The sequence below is a fragment of the Peromyscus leucopus genome, chromosome 6, assembly GCF_004664715.2.
Source record: "Peromyscus leucopus breed LL Stock chromosome 6, UCI_PerLeu_2.1, whole genome shotgun sequence".
NCBI classification, from domain to species: Eukaryota; Metazoa; Chordata; class Mammalia; order Rodentia; family Cricetidae; genus Peromyscus; species Peromyscus leucopus.
Genome location: NC_051068.1, coordinates 82,618,570 through 82,638,879, shown reverse-complemented (window position 1 = coordinate 82,638,879; position 20,310 = coordinate 82,618,570). Strand labels below are relative to the sequence as shown.

Sequence of the window (20,310 nt, the reverse complement as noted above, 5' to 3'; positions counted from 1 at the left end):
TAAAGTCACAGACCTTGACTTATTTGCTCCCAAACTTGGTTTCTTTTAGGGAAAGGGATGCAATATGGCGTGAGGTGTGAGGTATTGAAAGAAAAAGAGGATTAATATTTCATTTCCAACGAGAATGGGGAAGGAGGTGGAGGCAGACTTTTGTCCCTTGTGTGAGGGAAGAAATATTATCGGCAGAGGAGGTGGGTGATTAAGGTACTTTCTGGACCTTAGCGGGGTGGGGTGGGGGGGAGAGATAGATATGATGTGAAACCTCCCTATGCCAAGGCTTCAGTAGCAGCTTTTCCAGCGGTGAAAATATTCATTAGAAAAAGAAGCCGAAATGATGGATGGAATCAGGGTCCAGCCAGGATTTGGGAAGAGGCGGTGCAGGTTATCGATCGCAGTTCCCAGGAGGAGAGAGATGGATCAGCAGAGACACCGCAAACATCAGAAGCCTCGGGGCCACCCTAGTTCCGGGGCTGGTTCTGGCTCCGAGATAGCCTTCTGTCATACTGACAGGTGATCTTGGCAAGCTCAGCCAGGTCCTCCCAAACCCAGACAACAGCACCTCCAACCCTCCGTTCTGCATCAAGGCAGCGTGGGTTTCCCACAGAGGAACAGCACAGGAGCTGGGGCCCTCCCCCACTCCAACCCCTGTGTCCTTCAGCACGTCCTGCAGACTCCCTCCCCTTGCCCTTCTGATTCACTGCACCCACCTCCCTGCACCTACCCCATTCGATCTACAGGGGAGCAGAGTCGCTTCGTGGCCGCCAGCCCAGGAAGGGGCGCCAGCCAGCTGGCGGATGCACGGCTTTAGAGGGTTATCTTGGGCAGAGAGAGGTTTGGGGCTCGGGTGTGCATAGTAAGCTTGGGAGAGAGCGGACTGGTGGCGCAAAGAATGCGCGCAGAGGGGCTGGAAGAGGGTATCCCGAGGTTTTGATCTCTCCTTCCCCGCGTGCGATTGTGCATTTTGGAAGGGATCCCTCGGCTAGCGCCGGAGGCATCACCACCCCTCCGCAACTACACTTCCCAGAAAGCTGTGCGGGGGGGAGTAAGGCGGTGGTGGCAGGAGACCCACACTGCGCTTGCGCAAAGAGTGAACTGGCAAGGTAGGGGGAGAGGGAGGCGTGCCCCCGGTCGGGGGAGGGTTGGGGGGGGAGGGGGCCGCGCGGCGGCGGCGCCGGGGCGGGCGCGCGTCCGCGGCGGTGATGGCGGTGCGTGAACGCGCGGTGGCAGCAATGGCCGCTCTGGAGCGGCGAGTGCCGAGTCTCGATGACTTCGCGGGACAGAGCTGGAGCTCGTGGGTGGAACGGGCCGACCTGCCTGCGGCGGATGGTGAGTACAGCCACCCTAGAGTCCGGGGACCCCATCACTGCCTCCCCTCCCCCCCCAGGGCCCCCTCCAGCTGAGGGGAGCCGCCGACGAGAGCCGCCGTCCGGCTCCCCGGCCCCCCAAACAAAGGACCCGCCGGGTCCTAGTGCCCGCCTGCTCAGCCACCTTCGCGCCTCCGGGTCCTAGCGCCGGCTCATCGCTTGCCGCCCACCCCTGCCCACCTCTGTCTCTGCGGGTGCACAGTACCTGCCCCTCACTTTACTTGCCTTTATCTTTCTTCTTGTGCGCTGGCCGCCAGCTTCCATCCGTCCTGCACCTGCTCCGGCGCTACCCATCTGTAACAGTCCTCTCCACGTGTTTCCCACGCACCCCACTTCTGTGCCCCCCTGATCACCCCCTTGATCCTTCGCCTTTTGCCCCTCACCTTAGCTGTTTTCCACGTTTCCCTGCCTGCTGCAGTATTCGTGAACCCCCGCCCCCCTCTGCTTTAGTTCATCCATCCTCCATCCATCCATCCATCCATCCTCCCTCCCTCCCTCCTTCAGTCCATCCACCATCCATGCCTCCAAGCCTCCATCCGTTCCTGGGCCTCTTGCCCTGCCCCTTGGCTCTCTCCCTTGACCCCTATTTTCTGTAGGCCCTTGAGTGCCTCTGGTGAGCAGGCCTGCAGCCCCTTCTGATCTTTGTCTCCTGGGCCCCAGGGAGCACCTGGCCTCGTGGCCTTTCGGGGTGACAACAAGCATCACACCCCTGAAGAAGTTTGCAAGTGCGAAGAGGTGGAGGAGGAGATCTCATGGAGCAGTCTCTAATGACACTTGTTCTCTTTTGAGACAACTGACTTCCAGTTCTGTTCTGTCATTCTCCACACTTGCATTTAAGGGACTTACAGGAGTGGGAGCTGCCCCTTGTCTTTTGCATGCCTAACCCACTACCACTCATGACTGGGTATTATGATGGCCAACAATCTTCTCCTCCCAGAAAGGGACAACTCTGTTAGTGAGCATTAGGGAGCCGACCTAGAAGGGAGCACAGGCCAGCCACCCTTGGACCCCCTCATGCTGAGTGGGCTAAGATGGGGCCCTTGTCAGGGTCTAGGTGCACTGAGAACCGGAAATGGAGTCAGACGGATTTGGTGACTCAGAATTGATTTTTTTTCCCCCCAAGGGACAGGGAGGGGGCTTAGAGGAGGGGGGTGAGGAATGAGGTAGGGGGATGGGGGAAAGAGCTGCTTTGCACAGCTGAGATGTTTTTGTCATTAACCCAGACACTGAGGTACAAGGGCAACCCCTGGACAAAGCCCCCCTAAGAAGGGGAGGGGCTTGCGTAGCTGATCAAGGAGACTTTGAAGATGCCAAAGGGTCCAAAGACAGCAGTTTCTCTACTCTATGGCCATCCTATCAGTGCAGGACCTGAGAAGCTGAGTGTAACTTTGATGATACTATGGTAACTTGGGTGGAGCAAAATGAGGCTATGGGGGTGGGGATCTGGGAGGGTACTTGTCCGGGATGCCACAGAGTAGCAGAAAGGACCCATGTAAGCAGTCTCAAAAAGGGACTCGGACCTGTAGAAACATTTCCCTTTTAGATGGGGAAGCAAGGCCCAGAAAAGAGGCATTTACCCATAGTTACCCACCGAGTCAGCAGGAGAACCTTGTACTCTACCTGGGAGTGAAGGGTCTTTAATGATTCTTCTTAATGGGGTCATCTCATCTCAGAGGGGCAGGTGAAGGAAAAACAGACACTTGTGAATGACCCATTGCAAGTTTCTCCAGCAGTTCTGAGTGCTTGTCAGGGAGTGTGGGCTTCATACCATTGGGCTGCAGGCCATGCTGGGTTCTGGGAAAGGGGATGGGCCTTCTGAGCTGTGCTTCTCCTCCAGGGGCTGAACTGGAGGAGAGTAGCAAAAACATGAAGAAGTTGGACGCCATGACCCTCATTAAAGAAGGTGGGAGTCTAAACATAGAGGGCTGGGACTCGGGGGAAATTGAACTACCTTTCTTTCCTTTTCCACTGGGGGAGGTAGCTTGAAGCAGCAAGACTGCTGGGGGAGCCCCCTTTGGATAGGTCTGAGTCAGCCAGTTGCCCTGGCTCCTGTGACCTGTGTTGGAGATCCCAATCATATGAGTTTGGTGCCCGCTCACATGAAAGCCCATACAGGTTTGGTTCTGGTTAGACTGAACCGTGGAAGCTGGGAGCGCCCAGCAGAAAACCCTGTCGTCTGTCAGCTGGAAGGCAGAGTGCCTTCTAAGTAGTGGGCTGAGAGTGTTCTTTGCTCTAGAGAACTCCTGAGTCCTGCATCCCGGTGATAAAGGCTTCTGTCTTTGCAGACATGTCCATCTTCGGGCACTGCCCTGCCCATGATGACTTCTATTTGGTTGTCTGTAACCACTGCAGCCAGGTGGTGAAGCCTCAAGCCTTCCAGAAGCATTGCGGTGAGGGGCGCCCTAGGGAGGTGATAAGGGGACAGGAAGGTGGAACATGGAACTCTTAGGACAGTGTCGGTTGGGAGGTCATGTGGGGCAAAGGAAGGCGGGGCTGGGACAGGTTGAGTGTTGTAGGTGTCAGGATTGTTGTTTGAACAGATGTCTACATCCAGTAGAGTTAAGAGGGTCCAGAAGTGTGGTCTAGAGTTTTGAATCTTAAAGGCTCAATTTTGAATGGGAAGGAGACAAACTCACAACCCAAGCTCTAGCAGTTCAGATTCTGTAAAAGAATTGGCGGGCTGGGTAGGAGGTTGGGGAAGGAGGCGGTCATCACCACTCACCTCAGTTGCTCTCTCCACCTCCTGGTGACAGAAAGAAGACATGGGCCCCTCAGCAAGCTTTATGCCCGGGCCCCACCCCCACCTCCAGCCCCTGCCAGCTCTCAGAAATGCCATGTAGTGAATGGGCAGGGCCCAGCTTGTAGAGCCCCAGGTTCCACCAAAACCTCCTCCAGGGAGAAGGGCCAGGGGTCCCGGAGCCGTGGCCATCAGCCTCCTGAGAAGACCCAGAAGGACAACCTCTGGTAAGAAGCTGGAAACCCCCAGAGACTCGCCCTGACCTTGACCCAGGAAAGGGTTGACAGCCCTGGGTTGCAGGATACTGCTCATAGCAAGAAATAGCTAACCCCATCTGCGGCTCCTTTCCATATATTCCAGGGAACATGGGCTCCCCTTTTTTTCCACGCCTCTCTTGGAGCCCACCCAAGTTCCAGAGCTAGGGAGGAGATGGCTCTGGGCTAGAGTCCAGACCCCAGTCCCAGCCTCCCCACCTCCCAGCCCATCCCTCTCTCCACGTGTAGCCTTTTCGTGCCTGTGGTGAATCTGGAGAAGATGTCCAGTCTCCCGAAGCCTGATGGACATGGAGTCAGGGTGGCTCCACCCTCCGCTTTCCTCAGTCCGCCAGGAGGCCTCCCCAAGGACTCCCCTGGAAAAGTCCCCACGGCCCCCTCTCCTAAAGAACCTCCTGGCAGAGAGAACATCGAGTTAATCCCTGGTGAGGGCTCCAGTCACCGGGCCGAAGGCAGCCCCCCGGAGAAGGAGCCCAGTGGAGCCAGGCTGCCTCCTAAAACCCACCGAAAGATGGCTCGTGAGTAGTTATAGACATGGGCTCAGAAAGGCAGAGTGGAGACTTCACTGGGCTTCTTTGTGTGGGGGCCAGAAAGGTTTGAGGTCAGGAAGGAGTGGCCCTGGCCAGGTCTGGCCATTACAGCTTCCAGGGTCCAGAAGCCCCTTTACCTCCTGTCCTGCTTGTTCCAGGAAGCTCTGCTGGTCTAGGTCTCTGAGCTAGTCTGAGAGACCAGGCGCCCAAGCCAGCAAAGTCACTCATTCTCACCTTGGGCCGTTGACCGCTATCTCCTTCCTCACGTCCCACAGCTGGTTTTCCTGGCGTCTCAGATGCCTGCGGCTGCATTTGCTTCTTGGTATGGGCTGCCCTGCTTTGGGCTGCTAGTCTTCCGAGAGTACCCGGGCCAGGGATGGGGCTGGGGGGGTTCATGCCCAGCAGGTAGCAAGGCCTGAGGGTGAGGCTCTTCTGCTTAGTCCTGCTGTTTTTTGGACCCTTGGCAGGAAGAGGTCAAATTCTTCCTTGGACCACCACCACAACAACAAAAAAAAAGGACTTGAATTCATTGGAACCTCTTTCCCCACAGGTAAAGAGTTTGACCTCAACAGGCAGTGTGGGGTCATAAATCCAGAGACCAAGAAGATCTGTACACGCCTATTGACCTGCAAGGTAACCCCATCCCTCTACACGGTGATGGGGGGGTCAGCACAGACACGGAACCTTGGGAAGGAGAATCAGAGGTTATTGGAGGCTCAGTTCAAGGGATGGGGCTAGGCGTACCCCAGGGAAGGGGAGAGGAAGCTAGCCGTAGTGGACACAAGGTATGAGCAAGACAGGGGATACCTTTGGATCTCCTTACCCAGCGGAGAGTAAAATGGACACACAAACACCCCCACCCAACACACACACACACACACACACACACACACTGAGTCAGAGAAGCCGTATACCCCTCAATCCTGCTCAAATTACACTTCCCTCCTCCCCTACCCTGCTGTGTTCTAGATCCACTCAGTGCACCAACGCAGGGAGGTCCCAGGCAGGACCAAGGACTTTGACGTGCTAGTGGCTGAACTGAAAGCCAACTCTCGCAAGGGAGAGTCTCCCAAGGAGAAGAGCCCAGGACGAAAAGAACCAGCTCTTGAGCGTCCCTCCCAGGAGCCTCCCTCTGCGGTCCAGGGTGTGGCCGCAGTAGCTGCCCCCAACAACACCTCGGCTCGTTCTAAGCAGGCCTACCCATACTGTGCACTTCCCAGGTACGTACAGAATCCTAACCCCATCTAACTTGGGGACACTCAGCCCCTAAGATACCAGGGAGCCCTGGAGACAGGCCCAGGGAATATCCTGAAGATGTGCTCACTTCCCTTAAGCATGGGAAGATACCTAGAACCTACCAGTGGTGTGAGGCGGGTGACTGCCCTATTCCTGCCCAAGCACGCTGGAGTACTCCAGCCTCTGTGAGGTGTGCCAGATACAATCCCTGGGAGAGGAACGTTCTTTTCAGCTACTCCCATGAGTTAGCACTTGTCATCGGGGAGCTGCACGGGTCAGGGTCCTAGGTAAAGCAGTACTGCTGTGTAGTCATCCGCTGGCCCCTTTGTGTGTGCGGAGTCTGCACTGGACTCTGGGGGGAGCCTGCCTTACTGAAGGAGACTTACGTGCGGCTCCACCTGTAGTACTAGGGGTAGACATGAAACACAGGCTCAGCTCCTAGACAAGCCCACAGCGGTGATGGTGGAGAAGAGGGTGGAGGGAGTTGACTAGGCTGAGCAGTGCTGGGTGTAGCTAAGCTGGGAAGACTTTCTGGAGGAAGCGAGCCCGAAGCAGCTTCCTCCCTGAAGAGGCAAGGCCTAGGAAGAGGCTGGGGAGAGAAGCCCTTGGAAGCCCTTGGTTCTGTCTCTTACTTAGAGAGTTCTATTGTACTTTCCCGAACCCTTCCTCCTCCTCCAAGTACCCAGAAGGGTGTGTCTACCCTGGCTATGTGAGCGTGGATACCCCGACTCTGACCCGACATCATTCACATCATCCTCATATCCCTTTGGCCCTTCCAGGTCCCAGGCCTCCTCTGAGAGTGAGGTGGAGGATGAAGGTCCCTGTGGTGGTGATGGGGATCCAGGCCTCTTTCCCTTCCCTCTGCCCCGGGGTGGGGCCCAGGCCTCCAGTGAGGAGAGTGAGGAGGAGGGGACATCTGATGACCTCCACCTTCCCCCTGACTGCCATTATGCAACCCGGCCACCTAGGCCACAGGCGGTAAGGACACAGGACAGGGAGCTGGGACGGAGGGGCTAAGTCCCGTAGGCAGATGCCTTCCTGTATCTCAGGCCCCATCCACCATGCTCTTTCCTCTGCCTCTAGTTTTGCACATTTGGAAGCCGGCTGGTGAGCCCAGGATGCTACGTCTTTAGCCGCCGGCTGGACCGGTTTTGCTCAGCACTCAGCTCCATGCTGGAGCGGCACCTCAGCTCACACATGTGGAAGTGAGTTTTGTGGGCTTGGGACTTCCTTTCTCAGGCTTGAGTATACTTGGGCTTCAGAAGCCCCAGTCTGGTGTGCTTTGGCTGATTGCTAAGAACCCAAACTGGGTGTGGCATGAAGGGGTGAGACTTGGTAGCCTAGAGGAGGGCATGGGTGGGTGGTAGGGGTGAGTCCAGACTCTTACCCATCACTTCCAGTACCTTTTAGGTAATGTAGGATGGGGGAATGCCCAAACTGAGACCAAAAATCAGGCTGTTAATGGGTGGACATGCTAGTTCATATGCCTTGTACTGATAGGTCATTCCTTCTTGTGCCTCCCTCGGCTCTTAGTTCCAGTGTTTCCCAGCAGGGGGCAGCAGCTTTGGGGCTTTGCTGGCCATCTCTCAAGGTGCAGAGACCGGTGTATATTAGGGAGGCCCTGGAGTTTGCTCAGTATCACAGTGAAGCTCTCTCTTTGCTGCAGGAAGATCCCACCAGCGGCCGAACCTCCATCCCATCTTGTCAGTCCCTCCTTATCTGATCCCCTGAGTCCTTCCTCTATGGGCAGCTGCCCCCGACTTCCAGGCCCGCCCCTTCGACCTGCCTGCCCAGCCTCCATACCCCCCATCAAGGACAGCCTTGTCCCTAGCTACCCTGCAGGCTCCCCCAGCGTCGCAGCTGCCTGCAGCCAGGCAGAGTGCATGGGCGGTAGCCAGGCGATTACCTCACCACTGCCTGCCAACACTCCATCTCCGTCCTTCAGCAAGCTGCCACCTTCCAAGGCCAGCAAGTCATCCAAAGGCAAGGAAGGGGCGGAGATGGAGGCCCCTTCTCGAAAGCGGAAGTTATCCCCTGGCCCCACCACTTTCAAACGGACCTGCATCCTGGAACCTCCTGGAAAAGGCAAACCCTCTGGCTGTCGGGGTCTCTCAGCCAAGACGAAAACAACCCTGAGCATGGGGCTAAATGGAACAGTGGGGCCAAGAGTGAAAAGAGCAGGTCCCCTGGACTGCCGGGGTCCCCCTCATCCATCCCCCATACCAGTCAAGGCTTCTCAGCTAGAGAACCGGGGAGCGGCTGGACACCCAGCCAAGGTCCTGCCAACCAGCTGCCTCTCTGAGGAGGAGGTAGCCAAGAAGCGGAAAAACCTGGCCACTTACTGCCGGCCAGTCAAGGCCAAGCACTGTCAGGCCGGTGTCCCTCCTGACGGGACCTGCTCTGTGCGTCGCAAGAAGCCAGGTCCAGCGCTGCCCTTTGAGGAGAAGTGCTCTACACTGAAGGTACCAAGTCCAGCTTCCCGAAGAACACGGGCAGAGAGGGGTCAGGAGGGCTGAGGCTGGGGAACGCAGGAGGTGTGTGACGTGGAGAGGGTGCTGAGGAGATGACTCCAGAAAAGAGAACGAAGGGGAAGTTGAGAGAACTCCTGGGCCATCTACTTTAGGGAGAGGTTGGTCAGCTCTTTCCAAGGTGACTGGAGCTTTGGCCGGAGGGACCTTTCCTGTGCCCAGTCTTCTCCTTTGGGCTTAGGGCATGCTGTCCCATACTACCTTTACCTGTGCTTTAATCGAAGGACCACTTCTTTTTGGACCGTCTGCGACCTTCCCACTAGGACTTGGAGTTACTTTTCCTTAAGGGAAAGGGAATTTGGTCCCAACATGCTGACTGAGTAGCTGGGTGGGTGGGCTGCTCTGGTTCTCTGGTTCTTCTGGCACTAGGACAGAAAGCAGGTACTCAGAGTCCCCAGAGTCATTTCCGACGACAGCGGGGTCTCCAGGTTTCTAGTAAAGCTTGCAGTTGGGTTTATTTATCTTTTCTCTTGAAGCCTGCTTTGATCTCTCCCTGTGACCTCCGTAAGGAGGGACTTCTGGGGGGGTGAGGCACGGTAACAGGCTCCTGATTTAGGCATGGAGTAGGTACATGCCCACTGTCCTGGCACCTAGAAGGGAAATCTGATAGTTGGTGAAGGGCCTGCCTGTGTGTGGACAGGTGTGTGCATGTGTATTCTCCAGCCTCACGACCCAGTCTGCCTCTGTTGGGCTGGCATTCAGTTTCCCCTTGCTCAGTTGTATTTATCAGGCCCGCTGAAGGAATTCAAGGGTTAGCCCAGACGTTCGCTGGGAAGGAGGACGGCTAGGCCCCGACCCTGACCCTGACTCTTACCTCTTGTCTTCCTGCAGTCAAAAGCCCATTAACGAGAAAGTGCCTGCCCGCCGCACCGGAGCCGCCAGCACCACCTCCTCCCCTCCAGATCCGGGCCCCAGGCTGCTGCCGCTTTTTATAACTTTATATTATTTTTTTTAAGAAAAAAAAAAAAAACTCTTTAAAATACCTCAAGACTGTCTCCCTGTTCTGTTGCTGCTAAGAAAATATAAAAACAGAAACATAGAAAAGGATGAAAAATGATGTAGCCGGATGAGTGTCCTTACTCTCCCCAGCCCCATCCCAAGAGGTTGACGACAATCAGTGCACACTCGAGCACACGCACACAGGGTACAAGACCTAGAGCCGGTGTCACGGAATCCTCTCCCAGAGAGGGGGATAAGGCCTCTCTGAATGAGCAAGGCACCCCAGAGTCTTAAGAGAGACAACTCTAGTTCCACTGGGACAGGAAATGAGAAGGGGGGGGGAGTCACACTTTGACTCTACCCTGGGGTTTTTGTCCTGAGGGTTTGTGGGAGTTAGCTTCTGGCCCTTTTCTGGTTTTCTAGCAACTCTTGGGCTTCCATCCCTCTACAAATTATTTCTCTCAAACAGTCTCTCTGGCTGGTCTTGCCCTTCCCCCTTGTAAAAGCAGGTCTTAGTTTCTCAACCATATAGAGGTTGAGCTTGGTGATCACTGATCTAGGGATCCTGCCCAGCTCCCCCCGCCCCCCATATGTGTGTGTCTGTGTGTGGGTCTGTGCATGGGATGCCTGCAGAGGCCAGAAGTGTGGGATCCCCCTGGAGCTAGTTACAGTAAGCTGTGAGCCCCGTGATGTGGGTGTTCAGGTCCTGAGCAAGAGGGAGTACGCGTTCTTAACCGCTGAGCCGTCTCCCCAGCCCCTGGACAGCCTGTTTTGGCCTCTTCTGTGAGTTTCCCTGAAGAATGGGTTAAAGCTTCTCTCAGCTAGGCTGGACCATCTTGTTGGGAGGTAATAGTGTTGCAGAACTTGGGGTTGTGGGAGGCCCCGGTTCCTCTGGATCACCTTGCTTTTTGAGGCTGTGCAGCTGTTGTGGAGGCGGCGGACTGGAAGTGCCCTAAATCTTTGGAGTATCTTATGGGAGACAACTACACCTGTAAATAGGGATGAGATTACATCTTTTCGGTTCTCATACTTGAATTCACCAGGTTTGGGTCACTATGTTTTGGCTTTGTCTTTTCGTTTATATGTAGGCAGGGAGGAATCTTGTCTCTCGAACAAGCCAGAAATGTCTGGAGAGTGAGCAGCCAGGGGAATCCAGTACTTCTGGAAAACTGCTCAAAACACTGGGTCACGCTCTTGGGTCAGCGAACCAAGTGTGTGATTTGGGGTTTCGCTGATAGCAGTCGCTACGGATGTAATTTTCACAGGCTGCATGAGCTATATATCCTTGTGGATACAAAGGTAGAAATGAAGGTGGGTTGGGAGCCCGGTTAGGTCGATGGAGGTTTCCGGGAGCCGCCCTTCGGGGCCGAGGCGCTTCCCCCCCAGCCTGCAGAGGGCGCTGTGGGCGCCTCCGCCACACGGCCCCGCAGCCTCCCCGGGGAGGAGCCTCTCCTGTAGCCGCCGCCGCCGCCGCCGCCGCCTCCGCGGTCGCAAACCCGGAAGAAGCCTCTGGTTGCTGGACTGTACCGGCCGGCTTGGCATTGCCATGCAGCTCGAGGAGGTAGGTCTGGTTCCGGCTCCAGCGAGGGAGCCGAGACTGACCCGCTGGCTGCGGAGAGGCAGTGGGATCTTGGCGCACCTGATAGCTTTGGGCTTCACCATCTTTCTGATTGTGCTGTCCCGGCCAGGAACCAGTGAGTGTGCGAGGAGGGGTGGGGCCGTGGAAGGGGCGGAGCCTAGGCGCTGGGGGGGGGGGCCGCTTTGGGCGCGCTGGGAAACGAGACACCTAGACCCTCAGCGGAGGAGGGGCGGGTCGTAGAGTGGTTGTAAAGGCCTAGTGGGCGGGGCCCCGGAAGTCCTGGGAGGGTGGGGCTTCCAAAGACAGAACTGACACTTCCTTAGAATGAGGCCCCTTATGGAAAAGCGTGAGGAGGGTCCCGGGCAGACTAAGGTCTACTCTAGGACTGGGACTGGGCTGGCAGCATTTGCAGAACCCAGGCCAAGGTGGTGTAAGGGCCCCTTAGCCGCTACCCCTTTGTGATGAGTCCCCGATTCTTGCTTAGGCTTGAGACGGTATGCTGACTTTTCCCTTATGGCCGGGTCTTTGCAATTATCAGTGATGCCTAGCCGTCAGCCTATTCTCTTTGATTCTTACTTAGGTCTTTTCTCCTGGCACCCTGTGTTCATGGCCTTGGCGGTGAGTTTGGATATACTTAGCTTAACCCTTGGGGAAGCATTCAGTTTTTCGCCTTTTTTTTTTCCCCCGGTTTTTCGAGACAGGGTTTCTCTGTGTAGTTTTGGTGCCTTTCCCGGCTCTCAGTCTGTAGAACAGGCTGGCCTCGAACTCAGAGAGATCCCCTGGCTCTGCCTCCCCAGTGCTGGGATTAAAGACGTGTGCGCCCCCGCCCCCCCCCCCAGCATTTTCCCAGCCTTTCTAAGGATCAGAAAGATGGGGGAAAGAGAGCTTCATCTTTTCCTGAAACCTATATGAGTGGGGGAAATGGAGTAAACTGTCAGGGGGCTGAGGTTGGGGAGGGGGATATTTCTCCTCCAGGGGCAGAAAGGAAGAAGTGAGAGGGATGTTTTCAAGGCCTTGTCCTCAGAATTGAGGCGAAAGTTCAATGTTTGCTGTTCTGTGATCCAGAAAGGGCGTATGGGAGGCTGGACATCCGTTAAGCTTCCCCACGTTTTCTGGATGTCTGCTAACACCTCCTTTTCCCCAGGCTCCATGCAGACTAGGGGCTCACTGGCCTTCTCCTGTGTTTACAGTTCTGTCTCTGCATGGCTGAAGCCATCCTGCTCTTCTCGCCTGAGCACTCCCTGTTCTTCTTCTGCTCTCGGAAGACCCGGACCCGACTCCACTGGGCAGGGCAGACCATGGCCATCCTCTGTGCTCTCCTGGGCTTGGGCTTCATTATCTCCAGCAAGATCCGCAGTGAGCTGTCCCATCTGGCGTCCTGGCATAGCTGGGCAGGAGCTCTGACACTGCTGGCCACCGGGGGACAAGCACTGTGTGGGCTTGGCCTCCTCTGTCCACGGGCAGCCCGGGTCTCAAGGGTGGCTCGCCTCAAGCTCTACCATCTGACATGTGGCCTGGTTGTCTACTTGATGGCTACAGTCACCGTGCTCTTGGGCATGTACTCAGTGTGGTTCCAGGCCCAGATTAAAGGTGCAGCCTGGTACCTGTGCCTGGCACTACCGGTGTACCCGGCCCTGGTGATCATGCACCAGATCTCCAGTGCCTACTTGCCAAGGAAGAAAGTGGAAATGTGAATGCCTCAGAACTCTGAACCTAGGTGAGATTCTCTCCTTGGACTTCAGCAGTTCCTTGATCTTCACGGGACCCACTTCAGAAGCAGACGAAGTTTTGCACTTCATGGCTGAGCCACAGGGTGCAGAAACCCTAGCTGCTACTGCTGAGGGGTGATCTGGTGGGCCCCAATGGGGAAGTGTACTACTGGGTGCAAGTAGAGGGTTCTGGAGAACCTGAAGCCTCACTTTTGATGGGATACAGAAGCATTAGGTGGTGGTGGTGGTGATGGTGATGGTGGTGATTACTTATGTGCCTGATGAAGAGTTGAACTCCTGTTGGTTATGAATGACAGTCACAGATATTGGGGTCCCTTTTGGAAAAGCAGTGGAGAGCCTGTGGTCTCTTAGGCTGTGTTGTACAATGAACCTTAGACACGTTCCGTATCTCAGGACCTCAGTTTCCCCATCTGAAAGTCCCTTACCTTTAACATTCAGTGTCTGGCAGATGCTGTCATTGAATACCCTTTTAGCTCTGGACCATGCGGACAGCTCAGGATGTAATTCTTTCATCCATTCTTCCTTGTACCCTTCAGAAATCTGTGCTGACTTGACTCCTGAGCCAAGGAACAAGGGCCATGAACTATGGAAAGAAGGGGCCAAGGTGAGGGTCCCCTGGACAATAGGACAGTGAAGGCACTAAAGTCACTTTGAAGTTCTTTGGAGGAACAGGAGGGCATTGGCCTTAGCCAAGCCCTGGACTCTTGGATTCCTTAGCTCAGCTAAGGACTTCCTTCAGGCTACCTCTGGGTCTAGATTGTAGAATCTGGGTGTGCTCTTGACTTCATTCTCAGGGCAGAGTAGTTCTGGGCATCTTACACTTTGCTCTTAGGGCTTAGAGTATTTACTTAGCACATTGCTCCAGGGAACTATTCTGAAGCTTTTAGAACAAAATAAAAACCAGGGAGCGGGGCCCTCTTGATCCAAGGAACATCGTGTCTCCCTGGTTGCCCGTCTCTCCTTGTCATTTAAGTTCTCCTTAGATGTCTCCTGCCAGCCCCTTGGCTTGAGAATGGGATGATTTCAGTACCGACTGGGCTCTTCCCTGCCAAGATACCTCCTTGGTCCAGCTGAGTTCCCCAGAGCATCCTTGTTGGTGAGGGCTAGATGTCAAACTAGTTAGCTACGGTGAGGGTCTGTCCTGGAGACGGGCCCTCTGCAGAGCCTCATAAGGACTGGATACTGCTGAACCAGGAAAGGTACCGCGCAGCTTCCCACCTGGGAGACAGAGCCCAGCAGAGACTCTGGGAGGCCTGCAGTCTAGGAGCTGGAGCTCCAGGTCCAGAGACAAAGGAAAAGTGTCTGTCGCATGTCTCCGATCCTCTGAAGATTTAAGGCCTCTTCTCCAAGTGGCTCAGAAACAAGGTGGGTGGGATTCAATAGTTCAAGAATGGGGACTGTAAGGCAGAAGTGTCCTCTCAGTGGACCTCACGATGCTTTTCCTCAGGGAGATAGCATCTCTCATAAGCTCCTCTAAATACAGCTTACTGAACAGAGGCTCCTGCAGTGCCGAGAGGAACCATTCTTGTCTTTTTCAATGCCCTGTCTCCCTCTCAAGCTATCCAATGTGCTGTGAGCTTGGAAGGAATGGTTACTGGGCCACATGAAAAAGATTCTCACTAGGGTCACTTTGATGTACGGCTCCATCTCCTCCCCTCATCGAGGCCAGTGCTGGGGCCTCCCTAGGGTGGGCCAGGTAAGGTTCAGCAGCTTGTTCTCAGAGCACAGAGGCAATGCCGGAAAGCCTGAGTCTGCCTGAGGTGTTGCCTCCTCCCAGGTGGTGCGGGGGCTGGTGGGCGGGCGGGCAGGCGTGCTGACAGCCGGCAGTTTGCGTGGGCTGTGCCATCTGATGTCTATTCCCAGCCCTGGGAGGAAGGGGAGTCATTTATATTCTGCAGGAAGAAGGGACCCAGCTGTCGCTTCCTCTGACCAGTGGGCCCGGAGGGCATCGGTGCAGAGCAGAGAGGACACAGGTAGCAGTGGTCTCCTGCTTAGGGATCTGACCACAGTATAAGGAGTAGGTCACCAGGATGGCTGGTAGGCCAGATTTGGGGTGGGGGGGGAATTCCCTCCGCTCCTGTCTTTCCATTTCTCCATTACCACCTGCCCTCACATCCTGGGGCAGCAGCTGGACAACCATTAGACCTCGGTGCCAGGGTGTGCTTCCTCCAGCTGGGATCTGTGGCTGCCGGCTGCATATGTCTCCTGGCTGTGTGCTCTCTCTTCCCCACACCGGCTGCCCCTTCCTCTTTGTATCTTCCAGTGTCTGGATACTACCTGGGCTTCTCAGCAGCGAGGCAGGGACCGGAGGGGGGACACACATGGCTGTCCTTTGCCAGGGTTCCTTGACTAGGGGAAGCTGCTAGTAGTCAGCCTGTTTTGCTTTTTAAAGTGGGGCGGGGGATGACACCCAGGATGCTCAAGATTTAAAAGTCGCCCATCATTTGCACAAATTTCCATATCGTGCTAAGTCCTGATTCCATATTTGGTTGTGTTCCAAGCTTGATTATAGTCAGACTCAACCTTGAGGGCATTAGAAAGATAGTTTTGTATCAGATCCAAATGGTAATGGGCGTACTGTTCAGGTTTGGAGTCCTCTCAGGGGCCCCTTTGTTCCCGTACCCTCCCTTCTCTTGGAGTCCCATTGGGGCTGGGGGTGGCAGCGAGTGAATGACAGGAGCCCGGCACTGAGAACTCTTGCTTCCTTCTCTGGCTGTCATCCCCATCCAAGAGAGGCTGCTATCACTTGCCAGCCTGTGCATGCTCTCCCCCTCCCAAGGCAGGCCACCCTTCCTCCATGACACTGGCCTGCCCTGTCTCTCATTGTCCCCACCTTTCCACCCCCATGCATGGCTGCCGTGGGTCTTGTTTTTCAAACCTCACTGTGGGAGATCCAGGCATCCCCCCTGAGCCAGCTGGCTGCTGTGCCAAGGCCTGTTCAGAGTTAATAATAATCATTAGTTGGATGGTGCTGGGGCCTTTCACTCCAGTCTCTAAGCACTTGCAGGCTGAGTCAGCCAGCCTTCACCTTCCCCCTCTTTCTGGGCTTTGGCATGTAACAGCATGGGAAGACACTGTGAGAGAGGGAGTCAGGATTCTTGCTGCCTGGCCATGCCTGAGGATTTTCTCTGAGAGGAAGCATTAAGGGCCAAGGTACACAGAGAATACAGTATGCTCAACTGAGACCGCCATGGCTGTGGTAGCTGATAACCCCAAACCTCTAGTACCCCTGTGTGCTTGCCTTGGCCTCTGTGGGGCGTTCTACCTGAATGCCCTTAAGCAAGCTTAGAGAGCGAGAAAGTTTCCAGGTTAGTACCCCCCCCCAATACCCTTGTCTGTGACTGGCACAAAGAACCTGTATGTCATGAACTGAAAGGTGTGTCAGCCTGGACACCGGGAAATCTGATGTAGGAGTGTCTCAGCTCCTAACACTGGGTGGCATAGGCAAACCATTTGCTTCTCATCCTACCTCACAGGGATGTTGTGAGGACTAGACAAGAGAACAAGGTTCAAAGCATTAAACAAATGGAAAGCGGATGGGATGTTTCTGTCCTTTCCTCTCCCTCAGCCTGGCTCTGGGCTTTATACTTCTTAAGGAGGCAATAAACTGTCGGAGATGATGTTCATGGGGACCCAAGTCTCAGAGGGTCTTTGGGGGCCATATAACAGTCACATTGCTTACTTCTGGATGCAAGGTCATCTCCTATCTCTTCCTGCAAGAGAGGCCACCAAGATCATGGTTACTGAGGTTTGTCTTACAAACTGCTTACCCAGTGTGGTCAAGCCACAGAGCTGATCGCAGGTCTGCATCAATGCAGCTTCCTCTGGGTCTAATCGGAAGGGTAAGGTCTCAGCCGGGAGCTTTGGTCGTAATTTATCTAAATCTCTCCTCCCTAACTCTGCCCTTCTAAAAGAAGAGTGCAACACAGAGAAAGGGAGGATCAATAGTAGTGATCACTGCAGCTGGACGTGGTGGTGCACGCCTTTGATCCCAGCACTCGGGAGGCAGAGGCAGGCGGATCTCTGTGAGTTCGAGGCCAGCCTGGTCTACAGAGTGAGATCCAGGACAGCCAAAGCTACAGAGAAATCTTGTCTGGGGGGGGGGAGAGGGGGAGGGGAGGAGTGATCACTGCAGCACCACCCTGACTCTGTGAGGTACATGTCTTCTGACTTCCAGGGGTCCACAGTTTTCCTGTTTTAGGCTCTTGGAGTTAAGACCATAGTCTCCTCTCCTCCTGAAAATGCTTTGCTGGAATTACCACACAAGCACTCGTGTACACACACACACACACTCACACGAAAGCAGGTCTATGTAAACTTTCAGTTAAGAGGGAGGATACTTTCCATTCCATTTGTCAGGCAGCATTTGGCCCAGAGTAGAAGGCAAGCAGAACCAATAGCGGCACTCAGACTTGAACGTTTGTCTTTTTTTTTTTTTTTTTTTTTTTTTTTTTTTATCTTAATTGTTGTCTCTGTCCTGGATCCAGAAATGAAACACTAGTTTAGCCTCAGCCTCTCTTGCCAGAAGCTGAGGGTGGGAGAGCATTGCCCCAGAACCACCTTGGACAGGGGTTGGAAGGAGGTGGTCAGCACTGGGCAGGGCTTAACCCAAACAGATTACCTCTGCTGGGACTACCTTATCCCAGAAAGCTTGGCTAGTCACAGATGTGGTCAGAGAACAGCAGTCCATTATTAATCAGCCAGCTATTGTCAGAAGTGCCCAAAGAGGTTTTTAGCCTGCCTTTGAAGCTGGTGAAGGAACCATGTCAGGCTAGTCTATGGAATCTGAGGGGTTGGTTTTGGGTCAGTAGTGACCTGAGTGGCTCCCAGGACCCCATCTTTGAGATGGGCTCTCGGGTATCTCCCCGTGTGTCCTAGCAGTGACACTTAGACCAAACCCAGGGAGCAGTGGGAGGTCAGTCAGAGGAAAGAAGTGCGAAGCACTGCCTGGCCCCAGTCCTCCTGACCTCTGTGCACCGCACCTCCTCTGTGCCAGGGCAGAAGCTGCCTAGTCGGACTGCATCTCCTGGTTCGCTGAAGGACGGCTCTCAGGCCATAGTTCTATGTCCTCTGTGCCCCAGGGACAGTCATCAGGCTGGCACACACCGGAAGGGAGGGCCTCGGGGCAGTTCTAAGGATCCTGGCCATTTGATACCTTCTCCTGGTCAGTGTCTGAGCCTGATGATGAAAGTGCCTGACTGGCAGCTTTAGCCTCCCCTTTCAAAGCCCTGGGAGAGGAAGCAGCCAGCACAGACTCCCCGTGGCCTGACCAAAAAAGCCAACTGTCCTTACTGCAGGGCCTGAGCTTTTTTTGCCATGTGGGTGGGGAAAGTACAGCATCACCATTGGTTGCCTAGGAGACAAGATAAGTGGTACAAATACAGAAAGGGGAGGAGTTGGGAGACCAGGTGAAGAAAGACTAGGCTAGCCCATGCACTGGACTCGCAATCTGTCACATCAGCCTTCTCTGTTCCCCCTGAAATGCTGCCTGAGGGGGATGGGGGAAAGTCTCGAGAGACCTGACGGACAAACTGCATATCCTGACCACGGTCAGGGAAGCTTGTGGCTCCGGAGTGGGATGAGCAGAAAAGCAGAGGAGGTACAGGTCTGGTCTGGAAGGTGAGAGAGCTCAGAAAACAAAGGGGGGAACTCCAAGAGGCCTGCCCAGCCTGCTCTCTTCCAGCACCGCCCTCTGAACCAGGAGACAGCCACGGCAAACGCAACTGTGTAAAGATGAGAAAATACACAGATGTGGACTGTGAGAGAGCTCTGACCTCAACATCTGTGTGTCCCTTACTGACTTGATGTGACTGGAGGTGGAGGGGCTCGTGTTCCTCCCAAGATGAGAAAGATGACTTCGCAGACAGGAGAGGGCTGCAGGGGCTCGGTTTTATACACATGAGAGGTTAGGGTAATTATAAATGTTAATATAACGTCTCCCTCTTTGGTCTCCCATCCAAGTACAAACCTGGACTGACCCTACCTAGCTTCTCAGATCGGCCGAGATCTGGCATATGTAGGGTGGTATGGGCCTAGACCTCACCCTCTTTGGATCTACCAGGACAGTCCCTTCCAGAAGCCCCAAGAGCCTAGTCAGAGTACAGTCTAGTCCACTTTCTGGTAGGGTATGCCTATGAGAAAAAAGTAAAAATTCCCCCCCTTTTTTTTTTTCTATTCTGCAGAATACTTACTGCACATGAAACAGTCATTGAGTATTAACATACCCATTAGATGAATATGCTTTTAGCCCAAGATGAAAATATCCTGGTAATAATCAAAATTTTATGAAAGTGAGCTGTTTCCCACCATTAAAAAAAAAAAAAAAAAAAAAAAAAAAGCAACCTCCCAACCTAAGCATTTTCCCATTGTACCAATTAGAAAGCTTGATCTAGCCTTTTAAGAGAAGCCCGTAGGGAGGCAACCCTCCTCCTTAGGGATCCAGGAAATGATCACAAGCCCTAGCCCAGGATATCAAGTGCTTTTCGGGCACTGTGATGCTGCTCTTGAGACTGTTTCAGAGGCTGGGAAACGACGGCCTTTGGGCAGGCCAACCCCTGCCTGATTGTGTGTGGTCTATAAGATGGGTGGCTTTTGCATTTTTAACTGGTTAAAACAAATTCAAAAGACATTAGCATTTTAATGCCCATAAGTAAAACTTCATTGTTTGCTATGTTTCAGCAGTGATTTGAGTAAGTACCTAAAAGATTTGTGTCCTAGAAGCTTGGACCCCAGTGTGGTATAGCTGAAAGGTGAAACCCTTAAGACATAGGGTCTAGTGAAAGCTAATTAGGTCATTGGGGGCATCATCCTTAGAAGACATTAATGTAGTTCTCATAGGACCCTGGTTAGTTCTTATACGAGCAAGCTGTTATACAAAGAGCAAAACAGACCCCCGAGTCTCTCTCGCTTCCTGTCTCACCACGTGATCTCTTCTGCATGCCCTTCCATTATTGTGACATACTCCATGAGGCTCTCACGACATGCACAACAAATACGACCACCAGATCTTGGACTTTCACCCTCCAAAACTGTAAGCTCAGTCACCTTTTTTCCTCATAAAACACTCTGTCTTGGGCATGTGACTCTAGCAGGTTACCACACTGGGACGGAACCACAGTCATCCATCTATATACTGTCTGTGGACATCTGTCTGCTGTATCAGTGCAGTTGAAGTTTAATAAATGGTGAAGCCTATAAAGCCCCAAATATTTACTCTCTGCCTTATAAGAAAAAGTTTGCCATTCTCTTGTCTAATCTTATTACCTGGATATTTTACACTTAATTCCTAGACGATGAAGATAACATTTAAAAGAGATTCTCTCTTTAGATGTGTCACGCCCTTTTGAAGTATGCTGAACCCACCCACAGGCTAAGATAAATAAACCATCCACAAAC

General features: G+C 54.0%; 2 protein-coding genes across 7 annotated transcripts; both read left to right on the top strand.

Annotated features, from left to right (window-relative positions):
* The first annotated feature begins 1,143 nt into the window (after positions 1-1,143).
* On the top strand, positions 1,144-9,649 carry Atxn7l2 (ataxin 7 like 2). Of its 4 annotated transcripts, XM_028879389.2 has the most exons (12): positions 1,144-1,326; positions 2,588-2,766; positions 3,202-3,267; positions 3,650-3,754; positions 4,118-4,328; positions 4,605-4,891; positions 5,454-5,536; positions 5,873-6,123; positions 6,919-7,117; positions 7,223-7,344; positions 7,806-8,601; positions 9,499-9,649. In XM_028879389.2, exons 3-12 carry the CDS (start codon positions 3,231-3,233, stop codon positions 9,511-9,513), a joined length of 2,106 nt encoding a protein of 701 aa, XP_028735222.1. In that variant the 5' UTR covers positions 1,144-1,326; positions 2,588-2,766; positions 3,202-3,230; the 3' UTR covers positions 9,514-9,649. The 4 variants fall into 4 exon arrangements, with proteins under 4 accessions (XP_028735222.1, XP_028735220.1, XP_037062891.1 ...); XM_028879387.2 differs by lacking the exon at positions 2,588-2,766 and having other exon boundaries at positions 1,150-1,326; XM_037206996.1 differs by having other exon boundaries at positions 1,240-1,326; positions 2,588-3,267.
* Positions 9,650-9,732: 83 nt separating this feature from the next.
* On the top strand, positions 9,733-16,452 carry LOC114699984 (cytochrome b561 domain-containing protein 1). 3 transcript variants are annotated; one of them, XM_028879390.2, is made up of 3 exons: positions 9,733-11,300; positions 11,766-11,803; positions 12,376-16,452. In XM_028879390.2, exons 1-3 carry the CDS (start codon positions 10,943-10,945, stop codon positions 12,877-12,879), a joined length of 900 nt encoding a protein of 299 aa, XP_028735223.1. In that variant the 5' UTR covers positions 9,733-10,942; the 3' UTR covers positions 12,880-16,452. The 3 variants fall into 3 exon arrangements, with proteins under 3 accessions (XP_028735223.1, XP_037062893.1, XP_028735224.1); XM_028879391.2 differs by having other exon boundaries at positions 11,087-11,167; XM_037206998.1 differs by lacking the exon at positions 11,766-11,803 and having other exon boundaries at positions 9,733-11,167.
* Positions 16,453-20,310: the final 3,858 nt, after the last annotated feature.

Coding starts and splice junctions, on each gene's coding strand:
- Atxn7l2 (XM_028879387.2), top strand. CDS start 1,200: ATGGCGGTGCGTGAACGCGCGGTGGCAGCAATGGCCGCTCTGGAGCGG. Junction 5,537..5,872: donor CACGCCTATTGACCTGCAAG/GTAACCCCATCC, acceptor GCTGTGTTCTAG/ATCCACTCAGTGCACCAACG. Junction 6,124..6,918: donor CCATACTGTGCACTTCCCAG/GTACGTACAGAA, acceptor TGGCCCTTCCAG/GTCCCAGGCCTCCTCTGAGA.
- LOC114699984 (XM_028879390.2), top strand. CDS start 10,943: ATGGAGGTTTCCGGGAGCCGCCCTTCGGGGCCGAGGCGCTTCCCCCCC. Junction 11,301..11,765: donor GCTGTCCCGGCCAGGAACCA/GTGAGTGTGCGA, acceptor ATTCTTACTTAG/GTCTTTTCTCCTGGCACCCT. Junction 11,804..12,375: donor CTGTGTTCATGGCCTTGGCG/GTGAGTTTGGAT, acceptor CTGTGTTTACAG/TTCTGTCTCTGCATGGCTGA.